This window comes from Pristis pectinata, chromosome 11, assembly GCF_009764475.1.
Source record: "Pristis pectinata isolate sPriPec2 chromosome 11, sPriPec2.1.pri, whole genome shotgun sequence".
Taxonomy (NCBI): domain Eukaryota; kingdom Metazoa; phylum Chordata; class Chondrichthyes; order Rhinopristiformes; family Pristidae; genus Pristis; species Pristis pectinata.
In genome coordinates this window covers 38600562-38620213 of record NC_067415.1, presented here as the reverse complement: position 1 = coordinate 38620213, position 19652 = coordinate 38600562, and the positions used below count along the sequence as shown (strand labels likewise).

General features: G+C 38.9%; 1 protein-coding gene across 1 annotated transcript; it reads left to right on the top strand.

Annotated features, from left to right (window-relative positions):
- Nucleotides 1-1196: 1196 nt before the first annotated feature.
- On the top strand, nt 1197-15069 carry LOC127576159 (interleukin-1 receptor type 1-like). The gene is made up of 6 exons (XM_052026547.1): nt 1197-1236; nt 8057-8130; nt 10149-10428; nt 11638-11818; nt 14256-14403; nt 14972-15069. The coding sequence occupies exons 2-6, from the start codon at nt 8058-8060 to the stop codon at nt 15067-15069; spliced, it is 780 nt and encodes a 259-aa protein (XP_051882507.1). The 5' UTR covers nt 1197-1236; nt 8057.
- The last annotated feature ends 4583 nt before the right edge of the window (nt 15070-19652 follow it).

Here is a 19652-nt window from a genome sequence, read left to right as displayed (position 1 = left end):
ACCACCCACAGTGACATGAACCCAGCTCTGGCTGCATTGCCCAGAGGTACATTCACCCTTAGTAATTTTCAAATTGTTCTGGAGTGAGAGGCAATCTAAGAATTTCTGATTACCTTCCTGTCTCCTGTCCTCTGCTTGGTCACCAATTCTTCCCATGACTGCATTTCCCTAAGCTGCAGGGTTACCGCCTCTAAAAAATATACTATCCACATAACTCTAAGCCTTGTGGATGCACACTGGTGGCTCCAGCTGGCATTCAAGCTCCAACATTATCAGCTGAAGCTGGTCAGACTGGTGGCACCTCCTGCAGATGTGTCATCCAGAACCTCAGAATCCCTACATGCTGTCGGCCGTATAACACACAGGACCGTTTCTCCTGCCATAGTTTTAATTTTTAAAAAGTTCTCTTTTAACAGGCTCGGCCCTCGATCTGGCCGAGATAGTCTCTACCGCAAGATTGTCTTGACCGGTGTTGGCAGATCTGTTGAGAACTCTGGGCATGTGCTCTCTTGTTCTCTGACATGTACTGAAACCACAAAGGAAGCCTTCCTACTTCTCACCTCCATGATTTTTTATCGCTTCAGCAAGTTGTCTCTAACCGAACGGAAACACACATTTTCTTAGAGGAAGATATGTGTTTCCTTTTAACAGCTACCGCCTTTGTATATTTTTGATATTGCTATTACCATCTGACCAATTCATTCTAAGATAACAGAACTTCCAGCAGTGAGAATGTGCTAAGTATTTACCTAAACTGCACTTCAGAAAGAAGTGAATGAAAATCTAAAAACTGCGAGGTGGGTGAGGATAAAAACAGAGAATGCTGGACACACTCAGCAGGTCAGATGGGCTCTGTGGAAAGAACCCTTTCTCTTTCCATAGATGCTGCCCAGTGTTTCCAGTACTTTGTTTTTTCACTGCAGAGAGAAGCTCTGGTCCCGGCTGACACGCTCATCCTCCTGGGCTCTGACCAGTCATTTTGAAAACTGAAATTTACTGTTTTTCCACCCATAAACAACGGAGTAATCCAGAATGCAGGCTTAAATGCTTATAAAGTAGTGATATTGCAATGATTTGGCTACAGATTTGACAAATAACCGTGTGCCCAAACCCCGCCTTCTGGGCGATAGTCCACGCCCACTATAACCCCAGAATCTGCAGATTTGATCCATGCTGTACAACTGATTAACGAGTCGGTTGTTTTCCCGGAGTAAAAAAAGCAAAGGAAATTTGCAGGTACAGTACTGGAAATCGAAATGTAAGGTCTGCTGGAAGGGGTCAGCGGCTCGCTGCTGGAGTCCTGCTATCCTCTTGAATGGACAGTGTGGCAAACTGTCCGGGGAGCTCTCCTCCCACACCTCCAAGAGCACCACTTCGCAATGGATTTTATTTCACTCACAATTTACACTTCTCTTGCTTTCCAATCAAAAAGGCTCTCATTCCAGCATTTTTCCAATGCGAGGACAGGTATCTTTGGAAAGGTTTGTTATCTTTACTGGTAAGGGTCTTGTACACTTCTCGCAGGTGGCCGTGGGAGAGGCGCCGTTAGATGTTATTGTAAAGTCACCACCGAGAAGGTGTTTCTGCACAGCTGGAGAGTCAGGGGTTACACTTGGGGTACTCTTGGTGAGAGGCTCCACTTGTGGTGAATTGCTCTATGGAAGGAGTTTAACATAAAATGAGGTTGGAAGCGGGCTGGGGATTAACATGATGGTCAAAACACAGAGACAACACAATAAGCGCGGGAATAAACGGGTGCTTTTAGGTCGCCTGACTTGTACTATTGGGGTGTTGCAAGAGTCAGTACTGGACCTTCACCTATTTACAGATTACATTAATGACACATGAAAAGTCTATCCGCATCGTATTGGAGTTGCCGATTACGCAAATCTAGGTGGTAAGATTCGACGTTTGCAGAAAGGATGCTGGCGGGCAAAAAGAGGCAAACGGAGTATAACGTGGGAAACTACAATGTTATGGAAGAAAGAACAGATGAACAGGAAGAAAATAGAAAGTAGGGGCATGGAATGGGATCTTGCTATGCTGTTTTGTGAAATGCAATTAATATACAGGAACAGCATCCAGCCAGGAAGGCAAATAGTAAGTTGTTCTTAAATATAAAGAGTGTGGAGGACCCGAGTTAAAATAGCCATGCTGAGATTATACAGTGCCTGGATGAGACTGCGCCGACAGTGCAGTGCGCAGTATTAGATTCCTCGTCCAAGGAAAGATACAGTTTGGAGTCAGTGCCGCATAGATTTGCTGGATTGGTTCTAGGGTTGAAGGGTTGCCCGAGATGAAGAAATTGAGTAAAACGAGTTGATATGCACATGCGATTGTAGGAAAATGCACGGTGGTGTTGTTGAAGCATAACAGATTCTGAAAGGCATTGACAGGGTAAATGCAGACAGATCTTATCCTCAGCCAATTAAGAACTGGGTGCATAGGATATTCGGTCACCGATTTAGCACTAAAGAAATGTTTTTACTTGGTAAGTTGTATATCTTCAAATTTTCTGTTCCAAAAGCCTGTGGAAACTCAGTGTTGATAATATTCAAAACAGTTTGCTAGATCTTTAGGCACCAAGAGAATTCAGGGATATGGGCATTGAAGAGGAAAGTGGACTTAAGATAAGGTAAGTTATTGAAATGTAAGTTTTTACTGCATGGTGGAGCAGGCATGAGTGGGTTATGGACATTCTTGGTCCTATTTCTTATGTTCCCATGGTAACTCAGGGTTTTGCTCCTTTTGTGGATTCTGGTGAAAATAGAATCGTACCTGCTTTACTGGCTTTAGTCATCCTTCACCAATCGATGGTACCATTTCTGTTCCAAGCAGCCCACCAGGTTATCTGCTAAGACCCTGTGTAACCCCAATCTTTTCAAAATTAAATATATATATTTTATCTTTACAGTAATCTAAAGAATAATCCGGACATAAACATTTCAATTGTCGAAACTTAGTGCAGCTCTTTAAGGGAATTTTTCAAATGTTGCATTACTAATTGGAACATATGTTATAGAAGTAGGTCATTTATGCTAATAACACATAGGCACAGTGTTCTGGGAACAGTGATGAGGTTTGTACCACAGACCTCATGATTTCACTTGGTGGGTTTCTGTTGCTACTGAAGTTTACTTTTTTTTGGTGTTCTTAATATAAATCATCGTGTTTCAGTATGGTTGTTTTTCAGCAATTGAAGATTTATACTAAGTGTAAATACCATAGATTTTAAATCGCTGTAAACTAACTACTTTACACAAAGTAACTTTGGTAAAGGGTGTGCATTTGACCTTTGCATTTTACTTCTATATGGGAGTTCACATATGCTGAAATTAACTGGAGGAAAGGGTTCCTTCTCTGCTGACAGCAACAATTTTACTTGAATAACGTTTCAGTGGATTTGTCAGTTCCCTGTACACAATTATTATCAGCGTAAACCAACCTTTGACATGGCAACGATACAGATTCAAGGTGCAAGAGGGAAGCTATTAATTCAGACCAAGGCACTGGAAGACCAAAGTAATTGAAGTTAACCTGCAGCTAGTTGTGCTAAAACAGAGACATTTAAAGCATTATTCAACTGTGTAAGCTAAAGACGGGATGTAGGCTGGAGCGTGAATTGACAAAAGATAGCGCAGAGGTCAAATCAGCATTGCACATTGATTCATGTCACAACCTACCTGATCTGCATGCTGCCAATGGTTATTAGTCATGCCGCCAATGGTCATACTCACCCTTAACAACTTCTTTTTCGGCTCCTCCCACTTTCACCAGACCAAAAGTGTAGCTGTGGGCAATCACATGGGCTCCAGCTATGCCGGCCTTTTCGTTGGCTACATGGAACAATCCATGTTCCAAACCTACACTGGTAATACTCCACAACTCTTTCTCTGCCTCATTGACGGCTGCATTGGTGTTGCTTCCTGCACCCATGCTGAGTTTGTCATTTCATCAACTTCATCACCAACTTCTATCCTGCTCTCAATTTCACTTGGTCCATCTCTGACACCTCTCTCCCCTTTCTTGATCTCTCTGTCCCTGTCTCTGGAGACAGATTATCTGCTGACATCTTTTACAAACCCACTGACTCCCACAGTTACCTTGACTACACCTCTTCCCACCCTGTCACTTGTTAGGATGCTATTCCCTTCTCTCAGTTCCTCTGTCTCCGCCGCATCTGTTCTCATGATGAGGCCTTCCATTCCAAGACATCCGAGATGTCCTCTTTTTTCAGAAAACGAGGTTTCCACTCCACTGCTATCAATGCAGCCCTCACCCACATCTCCTGCATTTCCTGCCATCTGCCCACACCCTATTCCCCCACCCTCGACATAACAGGGATGGTGTTCCCCTTGTCCTCGCCGAACACCCCATGAGCCTTCGTATCCAACATATCATTCTCCACAACTTCCGCCATCTCCAACAGGATCCCACTACCTGTCACATCTTCCCCTCCCCTCTCCAGTTTCCTCAGGGATTGCTCTCTCCGTGACTCCCTTGTCCGCTCAACCCTCCCCACCGATCCCCCTCCCAGCATTTATCCCTGCAATAGTGCCAAGTGTTACACCTGCCCCTGCACCTCCTCCCTCACCACTATTCAGGGCCCTAAACAGTCCCTCCCCCCCACTCCCTCCACCGCCTTTATTTTGCGTTCTGCCCTCTTTATTTCTAGTCCTCATAAAAGGTCTTGGCCCGAAATGTCAACTGTTCATTTCCGTGCCTGATCTGCCGAGTTCCTCCAGACTTTTGTGTGTGTTGCAATGGTCAGTAGATGTTCACTTATAAACCTGATTTTTGAAAGTGGACCATTTATATACAAAGGAATTGTGTACATTTGTCTCAAAGTATCCAATAATTTATGAAAATTATTAGGCATTGGAACTTTGTGACAATCTTGGGGTCACTGTTGGTTGAAAAGCCTCTTGACATTGCCCCAAATGCCATTTCTCCCCCCTCCCCCCACCCCTCCCACCACTGCACAGGTCAGGCCTTGAGTGGATGCCCAACATGTGGGACTATTATACATCTAGTTATGGCCTGAAAGGTCCCAGGTTTTGAGAAAAGCCTAAAATGTGATCAATTTAAAACTTTCATGAGAAGAAAGAAAAGATGACGATGTGCATTGTATGGATAAACATTTGATGTCAGAAGCTATCAATTCGTTTTCTGTGGTCAGGGATAGAAGACAAGATATTAATGAGTTGATAAAAATCTTTGGAAAATCATTCACTGCTAAGTATACAGTAATGCTCTTCAATTTTCATACATTCCCAAAAACATTTTATAAGGTCCTCTTTAGTTGCATGTGCTTATTAGAAATATAGTATTCTCTATATATTGCACCACATCTCTGTAGTTTGATTCCATTGCCAAATGGAACTTTTTTTGCACGCAAAATACATTGCACAGTTGCAGTTTTAATGCAGATTTAGCACAGGTATTTGAGGAGGAAGTTATTCCCCATATTCTTTATCTATCCACTTCAGTAATCAAAAATGAAGAAATTTCACATTCACAACTTTATTATTGAACCCACCCTAAGCTAAAAAAGTCCAAAAATGGGTTACAACTGTCAAGAGATACGAATTTTTTCCCTTTATATTCTACTTCCCATGCATACAACAAGATTATGAAAGCATTGGTCTTTTCACTTCAAGAGTTTTGCTAACATGAGAGGACATGTGATTTGTCTTCACATAGATGACATTTTTGTCTAAATCTACTGTATCAAGGATAGAACAAATTATTTGTTGAGTATGTTGTAATCAGTATTTTCATTGACTCTGGAACATTTTATGGAAGATGATGGTTCTCAGGGAACAAATCATATTACACGTGGCAGATGGAGAAATTTGTGGTATTAATTGCAAATTATCTGTTGCTGGCCTTAATCATGGCATCAACTTTGCTTATTTAAAATCTTAATAAAAATGAGAGGGCATAATTCTAAGGTGATCGGAGGAAGGTATAAGGGGGATGTCAGAGGTAAGTGTTTTGCACAGAGAGTGGTGGGTGCGTGGAACACACTGCTGGCAGAGGTTGTGGGGACAGGTACATCAGGAACATTTAAAAGACTCTTAGATAGCCACATGAATGATAGAGAAATGGAGGGCTATGTGGGAGGGAAGGGTTAGATAAATATTAGAGCAGGATAAAATGTCAGCACAACATCGTGGGCCAAAGGGCCTATACTGTTCTATGTTCTAAAAAGTATTGTACAGTAATCCAATACTGATTGGCTTCACGTTCTCTTCTCTCGGAAACTTCATTTTATTACATAACCCCAGTGACTATATTCTGTAGTTACTCCAAGTTCAACTCATCCAGCGACCGCATCCTTGATGACCTGGATCCCCAGTGCTTCAGGTTTAAATTTGCTAACTTGTGTTTAAGTCCCTTGGAGTTTTATTTTCATCTCTTTAATAACCTACAGGTCTACAACCATCACTTCTAAATTATTAGTTCTCTTAACTCTGATGTTTTGAGGATCTACCCTTATAATATCTCTTTTTACAGCAGCTGTGTCCCTTCCATTCAATTTACACTCTTATCAGGTCTACCACCCTCTCTTGTTTTAATTGGAATTCTTTTTAATCACATTTTTGATCATTATGCAAAATAACATTTTTCTTTGGTAGTATATGAATTCTACTCCCATCTCTCTATGAAGTACTTTTTAATGTTTATTCCATATGCAATATTAACGTAATTCATTGTGAGACTTTTACACAGAACATGTGCATTTTGATTATTATGCTCAGTAATGATACCCTAGTTCACATAAACTATTAGTACATTTTGCTTTGATCGACAGTGTGAATGAAAAAAGTTAGCAGAAGTATAAAATATGTTTCCTTTATTTTTAATGTTAATAAACTTAATTTTTAGCAGGAGGCATATTGATAAGTATTTTCAATCCAGAAGGTATTGCAGAAAGAATTCAATGAAATGGAAGAGCAAGTTAACCTGCAAGGAGTTGCATCAACAGTTCAAGATAATTAAAGGCAAATTTTACTGCTGGAAACATTTCAGCATGAAGAAACCTTATTTATGATGTTTTAGGATATGGGATTCAAATAGTAAGGTGCGTTCCTGCCAGTCTAATACAGGGGATACTATATAAAACAACATGACTTATCAACCAATCAACCAATGGGTTTATGTTGATGTCCATGTTCCAGGCCTTTCCTCATCTTACTTCATCTCATTTTATCAATATATCCTTTTAAACCTTTCTCTCTCAAGCACTTAACTGGTTTTCTCTTAAGTGCTTTGATGCTGTTCATTTCAACCGACTAATTGCTAGTACTGCATTCTCATCACTTGCTGAATAAAGACGTTGCCTCATATTTATTAATAAGTAACTTATATAGATGACACTGAGATTTGGGCTGGAATTCAAGAAAGATTTTCTTTGCATCTACTCCGTCATTCATAATTTAAGTAGCTCTGGCAGATCACCCCTCAGTAGTTTCTAGAGAAGAGAGCCCCAGGATGTTAAGCATTTTCTGATGGTTGTACACCTTCAGTTCTACTGTTGAGCTTGAAAATTTTTTTAATACCCATATCTGCCGGTAGTAGGTTTTGATCAGGTAAATGTATCAGGCCCTAGAGTTTGAAAGAAGTTTTATTTCTTTTTCAGGTTCTAAAGCCATTGAGAGATAGAGCACAGAAACGGAACCTTTGGCCCACTGGGTCCATATCAACCACTAACCATCCAATTATGCTATTCCTACATTAATCCCACATTCTCATCAACTGTCCCCAGATTCTACCATTCACTGACATTCTAGGAACAATTTACAATGGTCAATTAACCTATCAACACACATCTCCTTGGGATGTAGGAGGAAACTGGAGCACCCAGAGGAAACCCACATGGTCACAGGTAGAATGTGCAAACTCCACATAGACAGCACTTGAGGTCAGGATTGAAGCTGGGTTACTGGCGTGATGAGGCAGCAGCTCTATCAGCTTCACCACCCTTCTGTTTATCCGTGTGTTTTATTGAGTTGAGGCAAACTATGTTCTCATGATTTTATCTGAATTGTAGGATGGTTGTAATGCCCTGGAAGTTTTTTCTAATATTCACCATAGCTCAAGTGAGAAATGGATACGTTACTGAAGGTAAGGTATGCTGTACATAATCAATATCAAGCATTTAAAGAAATAATTTGTAATTCACAATGAATATAAATTGCATTTGGAAATATTATCCCTATGAGAATACCAGTCTGAAAGGGGCTAGCACTTACATTTCGTCATCTTTGCCTAAATGTGTAGTAGGCCTGAGAATCAAATTGTTTTAGAAATCAGTAAAAGCACTCCGTGAAATTGATAGAGAAAAAAAAACAAGACATGAGAATAAACTAACTTGAGACAGAATAACACAAAGTAAAACCTTCTATGATTATGTAAGGTGGTAAATCTGTGGGTTCTTTGCAGTGGCAGCAGAAAATATGAGAGAAATGAAACAGCAGAAAGAAGAAGCAAGTATTTCATATTTGTCTTTATAATGGAAAACAGAAAAACTTCCCAGAAATTGCAGATAATCAAAGGTTTAGTTAGAATGAGGAACTTACTCATTATGCTAAAAATTACTGGTTAGTGAGGAAATAGTACTGGAGAAATTAATGGAACAAAAGGTCAGTAAATCACCTGCACTGAATAGTTTACCAGATGGGGGCTTAAAAATATGACTTAAGAGTTAGTTTTGAATGGTATAGAATACTGCCTTCACAAAGGAAATGTTACTGTGCTATTCAAGAAAGCAACAGATCAAATAGGGAACTTTAGGTCAGCTATCTATGCCATTATTGATTGGGAAAATAATCAAATTGATTATTAGGTTCTTGGCACAGGGCATTTTGAAAATACTAATATTATTGTGCAGAGTCCAATGAAAGTAAATTATGTTTGACAAACCTGCTTTTTGAGGTGTACCTAGCAGGTAGATAAGGAAAAATGGAAGGACATCACCTTCAATCATTTATGCTGTTTCTCTCTCCGCAGATGCGGCCTGACCTGCTGAATGCTTCCAGAATTTACTATTTTTGTTTTAGATTTCCAGCTTCTGCAGTTTAATTTTGCTTTTCAGATCAGGAAGACTCAGTAGATGCAGTGAAGTAGAATAAGTCATTGAAAGTTACCACACAAGAGATAAATTCACAATATAAGATTAATGAAATTAGAAGTATTTTTTTCTGTGACACAACACAACATTGTGTTGCTGGTAAGGTCAGCAGTTCCTTCCCTTAGAAAGATGGTGGTAAGAAGCCTTTTTGAAATGATGCAATATTTGGGTTGAAGGTACTCCCACATTGATGGAAGGAAATGGTTCCAAGGCTGTATGAAGAAAGGTATTTTATATCAAAGTAAGGATAGTGTTTGACTTGCAGGGGAACATGTGTGTGGCAGCTGCTGCCCCTGCCTTTCTGATGGGTAGAAGCCAATGTTAGGTATGAGCAATTGAAGAACCCTTAGTGAGTTGCAGCAGTGCAATCTGCACATGCTGTCCCCATTTTTTCCCTGCCTGCCAAAATCTCAATCTTAATATCTTCATCCTTGTATTAAATCTATTTATGGCCAAACCCCTCCCTATCTCCATTCTTTCAATGCCAAGTCTTCTGCGCACTGTTCAGTAACTTTATCTCCTAACTATCAGCAGTGTCTTCGGGGATCTAGGCTCTAAGTACCAGAATTTTCTCTCCAAACTTTCCCAGCTTGTCCTCTTTTAAGACAATCCTGAAAACACAATTAAAGTAAAAACAGAAAATGCTGGAAATACTTAACAGGTCACGCTGCATCTGTGGGAAGAGAAACAGCTAACGTTTCATGTCTTTGACCTGAAACAGCACTTTTTATTTTTATTTCAGATTTCTAGCATCTGCAGTTTTTAAAACACATCTCATTGGCCAAGGTCTTAATTTCCCTATCTAATAACTTCTTTATTTCAGTATCAGGCTTTACCTGATTATACCTTTGTAGAACCTTGCTTTTTTTCTACATTAAAGGTACTTTATAAATTATTTCCTTGTTTTGTTTTATGATTCCATTTGTACCACTTGAAAGTACATTTTATCTTATGGAGTAAAGTACTGCTGTATTTTGATGAAGTTTTCTTAAAAACCATACCATATGTTTAGGTTATGAGATTGACAGATGTCTGCCGTATGAATCTACAACCGTCTTTGCCCTTGAAGGGGAGCATGCCCGTTTAAGATGTAGGCTGTGCATTGGATCCAGTCCAATTGACATGAATGACCTTCAGACACATGGATTTACAATCTCTTGGTTTAAAGACAATGCCAAAAGTGGCTTTGTGGAAGTTTTAGACAAAGGAGCCAGAATTGCTGTTCAAGGACTCTTATTAGGATTTTGGCCTGCAACTTTCAATGACACTGGAAGATATTTTTGTTCTCTCTTGTAAGTAGCATTGAGGGTTACTATCTAAGATGCGGGGGATGGAGGGTGGTGGGGCAGGATGGAGGTGCTGCAGTGGTTGACACTCTAACCAAAGGAAACAACTTTTCCCCATCTAAACTGTCAAGCCCTTTCAGAATCCTGTACGTTTCAATGACTTCACCTCTCATTCTTTTAAATTTCAAAGACTATAGGCCAACCAATTTAATATTTCCTCATGGCAACTCCTCATATCCCTATACTTATATAGTATAGTCAGACACCATGCTCCATCTCAAAAATTCAGAATTTCAGAGACAGACTACAAAGCACTGCCACTGCTGTGTAACTTATTTAGTTCTATCAACAGGGGATGGATTTATGGTCAAGTTTTATTTTCTTCCTTCTAAATTGAATAACCTCACATTTGCCCACATCATCCTCCATCTGCCATTTCCTGTCCACTCACCTAACCCTTCCTATCTTTAATATGTCTTCTTCAGTTTACTTTCCCAAATGGATTTGCATCATCATCAAACTTAAATAACATTTGATCCCTTCATCTGCGTCATCATCACTGAGGATTGGAATACAGGGGCCTTAGAACTGAAATCCTTACAGCAACCCATTAGTTACAGCCTCCCAACTTGAAAAATACCTGTTTATTCCAACCCTCTGTATTATGTTTTTAACCAATCTCTTGATAATAAGAGTGCTTAACTTGTTTAAAAACTTTTTATCTGCAGCCTTATCAAATACCTTTCAAAAATAAAATCCAAATATATTACATCCAATGGTTACCTTTTATCTAATGTCATGCTAAAAAGATTCCAATGTATTTGACAAATAGCAGTCTCTTTCTTTCAGCCAATTCTGCCTTATCGCCATGTAGATTTCTGAGTGCCCTGTTATTACTTCCTTATTAATGGAGTCCTGCATTTTCCCGATAATAGTTGTTAAGCTAATTGGCCTGTAGTTCCTTGTTTCTCTTTCCCTCTTTTCTTGCTGTTTATCGATATGCTTGGACCTTCCAGAATCTGGGAATTTTGGTGGTACCACCAATGCATTCACTATCTCTGTAGTCACTTCATTCAAAACCTTAAATTATGAAGCACCAAGTGTGCAGTATTCAACAGCCCTTGGTTTCACTATTTTCACAAGGACTTTTTATTTATTGTAATTAATTATATCATATTCCTCACTTTTACTAGTCCCCTTCTTTTTGCTTAATAGCAATGGAACTCACAACATTACAGGTCCAAATGAAAATTTGGATGTTACACCAATCAGTGAAGGATGTTACAGTGAAGAAATAGAATATAGCCGGAATGGATTCATTGGATCATCAATTGAATTGTCTTGTCCACACATGCAAGAGTACAAGAATAACATAGACGATCTGAAATGGTATAAGGTGATTAGATTCTGCTTAGTCAATTAACTTACTAATTTTGTAAATTACTCTTTGCTTGGAATAGCACTTTAAAGAGAAAGCATCACCTGTAAGAAGAAGCATCAATTTATCAGCAAAGTTTTGCTGCTCCCAAAATAGTAGGGGCATTACCTATGAAAGGCTTTGACTCAGGGAACAACTAACTGCAAAGGTTTGTGTACCAAACCTAGGAGTTTTTACTGAAATAAAAAGAGAAAATGGTGGAACCACTCAGCAGGTTATGCAACATCTGTGCAAAGAGAAACAGAATTAACATACCAGATTTTAAAAAAAATTATTTACAGCGTGGTAACAGGCCCTTCCGGCCCAACGAGTCCGCGCCGGCCATTTTAAACCCCCAAATTAACCTACCCATACGTCTTTAGAATGTGGGAGGAAACCGGGGCACCCGGAGGAAACCCACGCAGACACGGGAGAACGCACAGACTCCTTACAGACAGCGACGGGAATCGAACCCCGATCGCTGGCGCTGTAATAGCGTTGCGCTAACTGCTATGCTACCTTTCATCCAGGTTTCACTCACTGCAGATGGAATTCCTTTAATGACCACCTCCCTACTTCTGCCTTCCATGTTTGATCCAGGGAAGTAGAAACTAATGGTAATCTGGTGGACAGAATTGGAAATGGTATTGGTATTGTTATTTAACTGCGATCATCAGATAGTCAGGAAGCAGAACTCAGGCTATTGGGAATTAGAAAGAACAGAAACCTAGTGCTAACCCAGTGCTTCTGTTTCCCTAAGCCTGACCCACTGCTGTCCTATTTTAAGTGTGACATATCAACACTGAGGAAGGTGTCATCAGATCATTTGGAGATTCTGCAAAAGAATTTGGGATAGGTTGAAAGACAAAGAAAATGTTGTTGTTCACTGAAGACAAGGAGCAGAGCCAAGCTGCAAAAGGACTCCTGAGAATTACGTTATTACATTTTATTTTATCTCAATAGAGTTGCATATTAGTTGTTTACTTAATAAGTATTTGAAACAATGCATTTTGACAAAATTGAAATCCTAATAATTACACCATAATATTTCTGATCTGTCATAAATTCATAAAAATGTGTTCATAAGGATAATTCGATATTGCTAATTATTTTCATAACAACTAAATGTTTTTTTGTTGGCAGGTACAATACAACTGCGATTGGTCCCTCAAACATTTTCTGCCATTTGATACCACATTCCTCATATCACTTTGGATACCAAAATTCTTCCAATCTCAGAGTTAAAATAAATGATTGACACTGCTTTAAATATCTACCTCTGAATAATTACCAATTTCTCTGTAATAGAAGTGTTTCCTAACTCCACTCCTGAAAGATCTGACTCTACTTTTAAGCTATTCCCCTCATCCTAGGTTCCCCAGGCAGTTGAAATAGTTTCTCCTTATTTGTTCTATTATTTCCCTTAATATCTTGAAAACATTAATTGTTACCTCATAACCCCTAAATTCCAATAAATACAGTGCTGGTTTCTGTAATCTTGTCTCTTAATTTAAGATAAGATATATTTATGAGTCACATGTACATTGAAGCACACAGTGAAATGCACCTTTGCGTAGAATGTGCTGGGGGCAGCCCGCAAGTGTTGCCACGCTTCCGGCGCCAACATAGCATGCTCACAACTTCCTAATCTGTACGTCTTTGGAATGTGGGAGGAAACCGGAGCACCCGGAGGAAACCCACGCAGTCACGGGGAGAACGTACAAACTCCTTACAGACAGTGGCTGGAATTGAACCTGGTTGCTGGCGCAGTAATAGCGTTACACTAACTGCTACACTACTGTGTTAGACAGGGTGGTGAAGAAGGCATTGGCATGCTAAATACTGCTGTTGTAAATCTACACTGCACTCTGCCTGAGGCCAGTATATCCTTCCTAAGTATGGTGCTCTGAATAGTAATCCAAATGTGGTCTCATCAGTGCTTTGTGTCGTTATTACATAACTTCTCTCTACTGTACTCCAATCCTCTAACTACAAGTTCGATTATTTCCAGCATATGCTCAGCTTTTTTAAAAAATCTTAAGTAAATGGGGCCCAGAGGTTCATTGGATCTACTTTCACAATTTAGGAAGCACACTGTTCTATCCTTTGTAGGTTCATAGTGGATACCCTGTTATTTACCAACATTGAAAACTGCTTGCCACGAAACTGCTTGCTTACTATCTCTTTGTAGGTTGAAGATGCAATCCATATTCCTAACAGTTCTCCTGTTTTCGTGCTATTGGCAAACTGAGATAGGTGGTTTTCTGTCCCCTCATTTAATTCATTTGTAAAAGCAATAAATAGTTGCAACCCCAAACAGAAGGGTAAACCTTGATAAGAATAGTTTTTTTATTATTGCTTATAGACATACTATCAGTTTTAGTATCAATGTTAATTGAATCAAAATGTTCTGCAGGATTGTCAAGAGGATGTTTCTACAGGATCATCACTGTTCTTTGAGAGTCTAAAAAAGGAACATGCTGGACATTACACTTGCATACTTTCCATTGAACATTTTGGAATACAATACAATGTTACAAGGACTTTGAAGTTGACACTGAAAGGTATTTTTTTTTAATAACTGCTTTGGCCTGAGGTAGAGGAGATAAAGTTAAATGGAGTGGCTCAATTAAGTGTAATTTTGTACAGTGGAAATTTAGGCATGCTGCTTCTCTGACACAAGAGTGCCGCAATTATCCCTGGACCTGTGGAACAGACTTGCTAGATTGCTCTTGGAACACACATCTATCTTTAAATACCGGATTAATAAGCATTTGGCAGCTTAGGGTCACAAGGAACAATAGTGTATTTGTTCGTAGATCTCAATCACTCGATAAAGTCTTAATATCAAACTTACCTAAAAACTTTGTTTGATTTCTTTTTAAATACTATGGCAACATAATCTTAATATGAGGGGGGTGTTAGGAAATGAGGATTATGTGAATATACCAGTTAATGTTATATCTCTTTCATTCTTGCATTGCTGTTTATTGTCTTCCCTTTTTCCCATTGGTTCTAACGCAGAATAATGTTGAAGGAAATTTAACAGAAAACTGCTTCTGGGAGGGTGCAAATATTCCTGTGACCCATAGTCACTAATGATTAATGAACTTCCTGTGATATTCATGACAGATAATTTTAATCAAGGAACTTACATTGACGTAGCAGCTTACATAACTTCTGGACTTCCAAAGGTGATTTATAATCAGAGATGCACCTTTGAAGCGTAGTCAATATAGCATTGTTGGAGGATTCATAATAAAGCTATGGATTAAAGGTGGAACACCTTGCAGTTTGGCAGATTTAAATCGGATGACTCATTTGGAGAAATTTTGAAATGTTCTTGTAGTTCAGCAAGGCTTCAGGTCAAGCACAGAGCGTCATATGAATAGCAATCTATTCTGGAAAGGATTTCTCTTATGGAATCAATATAGATATATTGGAATTAATGTTGGGAATAGTAGCATAGATTTGTGTACAATTTCTTTATTCTATATTAACAGAGCATATTTTAAACAATTTAATTCCATTACTAATTCATTTTCCTCGAATAGTTATTTTGTCCTTGTTTCTCAAAATCTTCCTCTTGATGATTTTCATCATAATTCCTCTTCTTTAGATTTTCTTCTTCTCTTTGAAGTACTTGGTGATATTTTATTACATTATAGATGCATATAAAGAAGGGTTTTATTAATGTTGTGAATTTAATGAATGAAATCGTGAACTTAATTTCTCTTACTTTTTTAAAATAAATTACCCTTTTTTTTAGAACCTTTTATTGAACCAAAGCTGATTTACCCACTTCAAGAACACATTGAAGTTACACTAGGTAGGTTAAGTTTACATCATATTCTACCTACATATGATTTCTTACCAGTGTAAATGGTCAGAATGATTCATTGTGAGTACAAATAGAAGAAATGAGGTACAATGGAGTTGAAAGGAAACACAGTGCAAATTCATAACGTCAGCCTCAGCACACAGAATTAAGAACCGCAGCAATCTCCAAATGACCTTTAGATAAATGCTTCTCAGTGTAGTTCTGCACCCTCTCCAAAGCCATTTCTAACTGCTGTATTAAGGGCTTCATAAAAGCAATATACGGCTCCGTAGTAATGTGGTCCTCTGTACATAAGACAAGATTATGCACGGACATTGCTAGGCAGATAGCAATTGCAAGGAACAAACAATTTACATTGTTGTCATGATTTCTGAGCATAAATTTACAGGGAATAGGCTGTTTCAGATCTGATCAAGTGGAATGAAACAAGATTAATTACCGATTTTATCATATAGGATCCTTACAGATAGAATGACCATAGCATGATAGAATGTTACGTTCAGATCAGGGGTGAAAAATTTATGGCCAAATCTAGGGTCGTAAACTTAAATAAAACCAATAATGTGGGTATGAAGGGAGAGTTAGCTAAAATGGTTTGCAAAACTAGAATAAAATCTTTGATGGTAGATAAACAGTAGCAAATATTTTAAGAAATTTTTCAAAGTTTCCAACAGAAACACCATACAGGGATAACAACTTTGGGAGAGGGGTTTCATCTGTGGCTACCTAGCAAAGAAGTAATGAACTTAAATGCATGAACAAAAATGCTTGTAATGTTGTGAAGAATAGTGGCAGATGGAGGATTGGGAGAAGAATTTAACCCAGTAAAGGGTGATGACAGAGTGAGAAAATAGGATATGAGATAAACTGGCAAAAAATATTTGTTTTATACTTGCAGGAACTACTACACTCAATATACCTGATGTACAGAGGGATCTTGGGGTCCAAGTCCATATCTCCCTGAAAGGGACAAATCAAGTAGATAGAGTGGTAAAGAAGGCATATGGCATGCTTGCTTTCATCGCTAGGGGTATAGAGTATAAGAGAAAGTCATGATGCAGTTGTATAAACCTTTGATTAGGCCGCACTTGGAGTATTGTGTGCAATTCTGGTTATCTCATTACAGGAAGGATGTGGAGGCTTTGGAGAGAGTGCAGAATAGGTTTACCAGGATGCCGCCTTGGTTAGAGAGTATTCGCTATAAGGAGAGGTTGGGCAAACTTGGATTGTTTTCTCTGGAGCATTGGAGGCTGAGGGGAAACCTGATAGGTTTATAAAATGATGAGAGGCATAGATAGGGTAGACAGTCAGAATCTTTTTCCCAGAGTGGAAATGTCAAATACGAGAGGGCATAGCTTTAAGGCGAGAGGGGGACAGTTTAAAGGGATGTGCGGAGCAAGTTTTTTACCGAGAGTGGTAGGTGCCTGGAATGCGCTGCCAGGAGTGGTAGAGGAAGCAGACACAATAGTGGCATTCAAGAGGCTTTTAGATAGGCACATGAGTATCCAGGGAATAGAGGAATATGGATCATTGCAGGCAGAGGGATTAGTTTAATCTGGCATCATGTTCGGCGCAGACATCGTGGGCCGAAGGGCTTGTTCCTGTGTTGCACTCTTCTATGTTCTACATGGAAGGGAAAAGAATAAGAAAATTAACTGTTGGTCCATTAGCAGATGAGACTCAAGAATTAATAATGGGGAATAAGAAAATGGCAGAAGTGTTCAACAATATTTTATTTCTGCTTTCACTGTAAAGACATCAAAAGGAGACCAAAAATATTTGGCAATAACAGGAAAAATGGGAGGGAAAAACTTAACAAAAGATATCACTTGAGAAAAATTGATCAGGAAATCTAATGTGACTGAAGTATGAAAATATCTTGGATTTGATATCCTGAGGTTCTAAGAGAGAAGGCTGCAGAGACATAGTAGATGCATTGTTTGTGTACTTTCAAAGATTTTGGAAAGGTCCCAGCAGAGTGGAGAACTGCATAGTTATTCAAGAAAGGCGGGAGAAAGAAGGCTGGGAATTATAGACCAGTGGACCCATAGCCACATATTAAACACTCTGAGTGAGGGAAAGCTTCTCTATATTGGCTCTGGCATTTGCCTTAGTCAGCAATTGTCCATGCAGTCATTGTTTAATGAGAAATGGTGGTCACAGTTAACCTTTTCCATTCCAATAATTATTTTAGTTATCTAAAGCTTTCATTCAAGTGCTCTCAAGTTTGAAGAATCTACGTCACAGAAGTTTCCCCATGTAACATAGCATTAGCATGCTTTGAGAGCAGAATTTATCAACTCAAATTAGATATTTTGTGTGTCTGATGTGAACTTCTGAATATTAGATCTGAGTCATCTATACATTTCACAGCTTTCAATGAGGTCACATGCAAAATTCATATGTTTTGGACCTCAAACACCAAAGCTTTTTGATCCTCTTCCTAACATATACATTATTCCATTTTTTCCAGTTAGTCATAAAGAAATACAGCATGGAAGCAAGGCCCTTGGCCCATCAATTCTGCGCCGACTATCAACCACCCATTCACACTGTCCCTATGTTAATCCCATATTTTATTCTCCTCGATTCCTCCTAGTTGTAAGAATATTAATTGCTATAGTTCTGCCCACTTGCACATATTATCTATTTCATTTCCTGTTTCTTTCATAACTTAAGCAGGCTCTACCCTGCCTCGTCCTATCTGAAATAACACCATATCTGTGCAGTATTATGAACAAATTTAATCAACTTACATTGAGCTTCTAAATCACATCTGAAAGGTAATTCAGAATTTTATTTTAGAATTGTTAGAAGATGGGAATGAGGTCCAACACGATCCCCAAGAAATCTTCTCAGGACATCATTTCCCCAATTAAGCTTCATGTTCAGGGTATTTTTTAAAAATACTAATTACATGATCATAACAAAATTGAATGCAAAAATCAGGAAATTGGGTTTAAGAAGAGTACACCAATATGTTTAAATAAATCAATTAAATGCTACACTTTCAAAAGGTATGCAACTAGTGCTAATATTTCTTGCTGTCTGATTATGTGACCATCTAGGTGAAAGAAGGACCATTAATTGCACAGTTTTTGCTGACCACAAAAGTAAACAGGATGTGCTGTTAACTTGGGTTTTTCAAAATACCTATGTGACCACCTGTAAGGGAGTGGAATCAGTCTGTAAAGATCCTAGGAGGTAATGAGTAAATTTTTATTTAATTTGTTGCCTTCATACCAATGCACATTGTACTTTAAAGTAATCTATGGTATATAAAGCACTTAGTAATATTTTGAGGTGACATTTGCTTTTTCTTCCACTTGTTTGTGATGATAAAGTGCACAGTTACAGTAAAACTGCTCCATGTGGTGCTTTCAAGGTTGGATCACACGGGATCCAGGGCGACCCAGCCATTTGGATACAAAATTGGCTTGACGGTAGGAGAAAGAAGGTGGTGGTAGAGGGTTTTTCAGACTGGAGGCCTATGACCAGCAGTGTGCTACAGGGATCAGTACTGGGTCCACTGTTGTTTGTCATTTATATTAATGATTTGGATGAAAGTATAGGTGGCATCGTTAGTAAGTTTGCAGATGACACTAAAATAGTGGTATAGTGGACAGTGAAGAAGGTTACCTAAGAAAACAATGGGATCTTGATCAACTGAGCCAGTAGGCCGAGGAATGGCAGCTGGAACTTAATTCAGATAAATGCAAGGTTTTGCATTTTGGTAAGACAGACCAGGGCAGGACTTACACAGTAAATGGTAGGGCCCTGGGGAGCGTTGTAGAATAGAAAGACCTAGTGTTGCAGGTACATAGTTCCTTGAAAGTGGCAACACTGGGAGACAGGGTGGTGAAGAAGGCATTTGGCATTGGTCAGGATATTGAGTATAGGAATTGGGACATCATGTTACAGCTGTACAAGATGTTAGTAAGGCCAAATTTGGAGTACTGTGTACAGTTCTGA